The 5,673-nt window shown below is 49.2% G+C and overlaps 1 protein-coding gene across 1 annotated transcript; it reads right to left on the reverse strand.

The window, feature by feature from the left end:
- Positions 1–3,974: 3,974 nt before the first annotated feature.
- Positions 3,975–5,300, reverse strand: LOC106314750. The gene has a single exon (XM_013752579.1). The coding sequence runs from the start codon at positions 5,298–5,300 to the stop codon at positions 3,975–3,977; it is 1,326 nt and encodes a 441-aa protein (XP_013608033.1).
- Between the last annotated feature and the right edge of the window lie 373 nt (positions 5,301–5,673).

The following is a 5,673-nucleotide window of genomic DNA, read 5'->3' on the forward strand; positions in this document are numbered from 1 at the left end:
TTCAGGTATTATCTCCTTCTTACTTACTCTCTCTTTTCTCCCGATCTCTTTCCTCTAGATTCTCCCCATACATCTCTAGGATGAAATCCAAACCCGATCTTTCCCTAGACTTTTCTTCCATAGGTTGTAGGATTAGGTCAAAAAAAGAGAGATCAAGTGTCGGTTCTTCAGAATCGATGGACTTCTCCGGTTCTTCGCTAGACCTCACCGCGGAGGTTGAAAATCTTAGCCGCAAGGTCGTCGACCTTGGTCCTTCATCCGCAGAGGTATGCGAGTTTCCTCTGGTGGGCCCTTTTTCGTCGATAGGAGTGAATGAAGTTGCGAATTGGCGAGCGAAGTATCATCTTTCCGATGACGTTGTTATTAGGATTCCGGGTCCTATAGACAGATTTTCGGACTTCGAGGTTGATGAGGTCCCGGTGTATGAAGTGTTTTTCGAATCGGGCTTCAGAGATCAAGTTCCTTCGCTGGTGGCGAAGGTGTCGGAGGCGTTAGAGATCTCTCCTGGTCAGCTAAATCCCCCTTCCTGGAGGACCTTGACAGCTTTGCAGAACTTAGGAGACCGTGAAGGTCTTACTATCGGGGTCGCCGAGGTTCTACATTCGTATGCTATTACCCGACTGAACGGTGGTGAACGGAGATACCACCTGCATCCTCGCGGCAGAGAGCTTCCAGTGCAGGAGATTACGAAGAAAAATAGAAAGCGCGTTCCAGCTTTCGATGGTCGCTGGACCGAGAAGTTTGCTTTCATGTACCTCCCGGGTTTCTCCCCTCTCTGGTGCACAGCTGGTGGGGAATATGAGTCGTGAAGGTGATAATCGTATCGTAAGACTAACGTTTCTTGTTTCCTTTTGCAGAGATTCCTATCATGGATCCATCTTTGGGAGAGAAGACGATCAAGCAGGTACTGGAACTCCCCATCGAGCGTCGACAGGTCCCTTTTCTAGTGAGCAAAGAAGCTTTGGAGCTTTGCAGCATCTGAGGTAAGCTCCGATCATTCTTTTTGCTTATTGCGAATAATTAGCTGAGATGTACTGGTGTCGTGCTTCAGGTAACATGTCGGGATCCAAAGGTGAAGAGGTGTTGGCCGAGTATCAGAGGGCTTTGGAGGTTATGTCAGCGAAGAAAGCCGCACCTAAGAAGGCTGCCCCCAGTGAGAACGACGATGAGGTCCAGTTCATCAAGAGCAACAAGCGTCAGGCTGCGACTTCTCTGGCTTCCTCTTCTAAAAAGAAGTCTCGGGCTTCGGGATCTACCCCGAGGGTTTCTCCTACGTCGTCGAACGATCCAGCCATAGTTTTGGCCAATCTCAACACTAAGGTGTTTCCTCTGACTCCGGTGATTCTTCCAGAGGGGGATTCTTTTGCTTCCATCCAACTCAACCAGGGTGATCTCCTTCAGGTAACATGCTCTCATCCTTTTAATTTCTTCTAGTATCTCGTTTGCTAACGATCAATTATTCTTGCAGGCAATGTCTCAGCTGTTCCATCTTGGTGAGAGGATGGATGAACATGCTTCGCTCAAAGTTGATCTGGCTGAGTTGACTTCTCAGCTACGTGAAGATAAGAAAAATGTCCTTGCCAAGGAGAAGGAGATCAAAGCCTTGAAGCTTAAGGTGAGGAACCAAGATGAGGCTGGGGCACTGGCTGCAGCGGAGAATGTGTCCCTGAGGGAGCAGTAGGAGCAGAGAGAGGAGGAGGTATGCAACTTGAGAGGCGCCCCGGAGATCTTTGACGCTGAGAAGAATATGGCGGTGAACGGCGCCATAGTGGTGGCTCGCTGTGAGCTAATGAAGGAGTGGCTCAACCATCAGACGGACAGCTGGGACCTTGAGGGTCCTCTGGAGCAATATAAGATGGTGAAGACCTCTGAAGCTGAGTTTCAAGGGCTCCCTTCTCCTACCTTCAAAGGAGAGCCAACGCTTCACAGCGCGACTGAGACCGAGAAGACTCTAGAGCCCGTTGCTGTCGATCCTCCTGCCTCCTGATCCTTATCTGAATTCTTCAACCCCTTAAGGGTTTCTTTTGTGTTGTATATGCCTTCTGCGAGGGTTTAAAACTTTGGTTAGGCCTTCGTGCCTTTTTTGTATTTCTTTTGAACATCGGTCCCTTGTAGCCTCGTCTCTAAACTCTGGCCTGTTGGCTTCAAAAAGTGTGCTTCGGATTTCTTCTTTCTGTTTTTTGTTATGTCTTTCGCATCCCTGCTTTTGTTTCCTTGAAATCAATCTTGTGGTGCAGGAAGGTGATCTTGAGAACTTGGTCTTAACGAGACTCAAGAATTTTCTTTCATCTTCCAGATCTGTTTCTAGGCTTGAGGGTTTAGTCGAAAAGTTGCGGGATCTTAGAATGGACCAAAGAGGTGTCCGTCCTCAATGCTTGGAGATCCGTGAGTCGCTTTGAATGTGCGAACAGGGGACTCGTGAGTCCTTCAGAGAGGTCTCAGACCCGTGTGAGGGTCCGGTTGGCTTTGGACCCCGAGATTCCTGGGTTCCTGATACCCCAACTTAACTGTAGAATGCATGAACCATGGGTCCGTGGTTTATTACGTGTTGTACCCTGGGGTCTTCTATGATTTCGAGAGCCCTTCGGGATTTTCCGCGAGACTAAAATTTTGTTTGAGGGCCTGTGGGCCTGGATCCGGGGTTTCGTGTTAACCCGGAATTATAGTTTTTGTAGGGACCGTATTCCGCCTCCCTAGGAGAGACTACTACCAGTACCTGTTGGGATTTCGCATTCTACCGCTCGGAAGCTGGTCACTATCGAGTTCCCGTGCTGCATGCTGCTTCTGCAAAAGCCACTATCAGACTTATTAAAGTTTTGCTGGTGTGGCTGAAAATCCAAGTGCCAGACTTTACCACTCCCCACGTCTGGTCCAGCAGTCGAGTGCTCCCTGTATGTCACAGTACTTTTGCACTTGTATATAGCGTCCCCTGTATCGTATAGCCGGGAGCGTTTTAATACAGGTACTTGCACGTATGATTTTTGGGGACCCCGATATGCCTTAGGCTATACAGGGGTTTTAGGTAGTATCGACAGCATACTCAGGCTTGCGCAGACCCATTCCTGCTTTATGTCTCATACCCATTTGTTTTAACATGGAAATACCACGTATCAGTGAGGTTGAGCTGGGATTCGAAGGTTTCGCGGAACCTGATCCAACCCTATATGCCCCTTTAAGTATTGTGCCTTTCCTACTACTTTTATAGTCGGATCTATTTCATTATATAAGCTTTGTCCGGAGACTCTTAGCATATATATAAGTAGGAAACCAAAATGCTTAAACAATAGATAATAAAGTAATATAAATCGAGATCCGGGGATCCTAAAATAGAATAGTAGGTTGCAAGGTGTTCCAAATAGGTAGACAACGTTTTACCTTTGCTTTTTGATAGCTCGTGGACTCTGTCCTGTCGTAGAACCTCATCCCCTAGTTGGGAGATCCCCGTCTCAGCTTGCTCATCATAGCTCCTAGGCATGTGCCATCGGTTGGGTTGGTCCCGGACCGACAGTTCGACAATTCCTCGGATGAGGAGCCTAGGGGTTGTGCTCAAAGTAGAGAGGGTTCCTCCTTTCATCGTCTAGGGGATAGTCAATCGGGGATCGAATACGCCAAGTGGTTTATCTACTAGTTTTCTCCCAGGGCTTATCGGGTTCTCTTCTGACCTATGGGTCTTTGCATTGCTCGTAGGTTGAACTTGCCCCAGGGATCCTATACTGATAGCTATTTTCTTCGGGACCTTGGGGGGTTTAGAGATCTTCTGCTCCGGCGTCATGGATGATCCTGCTTCGAGGCGCGTGCCCCCCTTTTGGAAAGACCAAGATGTTGTCATGGATTTGGGACTCCTCGGGCGGGGTCCACAGTCGTCTTTCTTTGGTTGACTGAGAACTTAGAATGTTTTATGAGGTCTGACCCCTTTAGAGTGTGCGCAGAAGATTGGTCTCCAAAATGGTTCTTTATGGGGGAAATGAGGTATCTCATCTTGCTTCTTGGTACTCCTTATTTAGCCGGAGTTTCCGGGGTGCCGAGGTATCTGACAACATGTGGAGATGATATCTGCGGGCCGTCGCCCTCTCTGGGCCGAACCTGCTGGAGCTTACGAGTTTAGCGCGGATCCTCCTTACCAAGCAGTTTGCTATGGTAAGCGATACCACTAGAGCGTCATGGTGGGGAGCTAAGACCTTCTCTTGTTCCTTTGCAGTGAAGCTTATTTCGTCTGATCCCAATAGTAGCCGATTTGATTTGGACGTCTCCAGGCCAAGCTTGGCGTTTCGAGTGCTCTTCTTTGCGGCTGCATGGCTTATGCCGCTTATCTCCGAACCTCCGGATATGACATGGATCAGTCGGTCCTGTCGAGGTGGTGACGCGGGCTTGGTTTCAGCAGATTTCCTGGGTGTCTCCTTGCTTAGGAGGTTCTTCGCCTTTTCTGAGAGGAACTCCCGAAGGTATCCCTTCTGGAGTAGTTTGTTGACTTCGATCTTCAGTGCGACGCAATCCTCTGTCTTGTGACCATGGTCACGATGGAACTCACACCAGAGGTCGGGGTTCCGGAAGGAATCGGGTGCCCTCATCTTCGGGGGCCATTTAACCTGTTGACCAATCTGCCTTAGGGCGTTGATTATCTCTGGTTGGGATACAGACAAGTTTGAGATATCTAGCCAGGTAGACACCGACATCCCTTCCGCTCTCTCGACTGGACGACTCATGTTCCTGTCCCGGTTCCTGCCGCCTTGGTCTTTCATGGGTTTCTGGGAGGACCTCTCGTCTCGATCACTCCGGTCTTGCTTGGTTGCTTGTTTCTGCTGAGTCCTAGTGCGGCTTGCGACGTCTTCCTCCCATTTTACCTGGGCCCAGGCTCGGGATAATACGTCTTCCATAGTTTTACACTGATACTTGGTCAGTTCCTTGTAGAGATTCCCGTCTGGGAGCAGGCCTCTTTTGAAGGCTGAGATTGTTGTGGTGACGTTGCATTTAGGAATCAATACCTTTTCCTGATTGAAGCGAGCTATGTAATCGCGAAACGGTTCGGCCCGATGCTGGAGGATTTCATAGAGGCTATCCGAGGTTTTCTCCAGGTTCCAGCTACTTGCGAACTGCTCCACAAACCCATCGCTGAGAGTTGCGAACAAAGATATAGATCTGATGGGTAGATTAATGTACCATTGCAACGCTGGTCCAATCAGAGTTAAGCCGAATCCTTTGCACATGGTGGCCTCGCGGAACTCCCTTGGGAGTGCTACAGCTAGCATCCTTTGTTTATACTGAGCGATGTGGTCATCTGGGTCGCTGGTGCCGTCATACATCTTTATGTTGGGGAAGGAGAACTTTCTTGGCATCTCGATCAGGGAAATGTTGTCTGTGAAAGGAGTATTGGCTTAAGAACCGGGATTACTTTCCCAAATCGGAGGTGCCACCCCGGGGAGCCTTTCTACCATAGATTGCATGGCGTCGAGCTTCTTGGAGAACATCTGCTCCAGATAGGTGGTCAATGAGGACTGCAATGACGCGGCTCCTTTGGATGTTTCCTTCTCGGAGTCTGGCTCGGACTCGCTGGATATTGTTTCATGAACTCGTGTATCTCCAGCTTTTTCTCCTGATGCCCCGGCTTCACCTGAAGGCTATCAAGCGGTACATCCTGTGGTGTTGGGTGTGTTCAGGCTTGGCATGGATAGGACC

Source organism: Brassica oleracea, chromosome C9 (assembly GCF_000695525.1).
Source record: "Brassica oleracea var. oleracea cultivar TO1000 chromosome C9, BOL, whole genome shotgun sequence".
NCBI lineage: Eukaryota > Viridiplantae > Streptophyta > Magnoliopsida > Brassicales > Brassicaceae > Brassica > Brassica oleracea.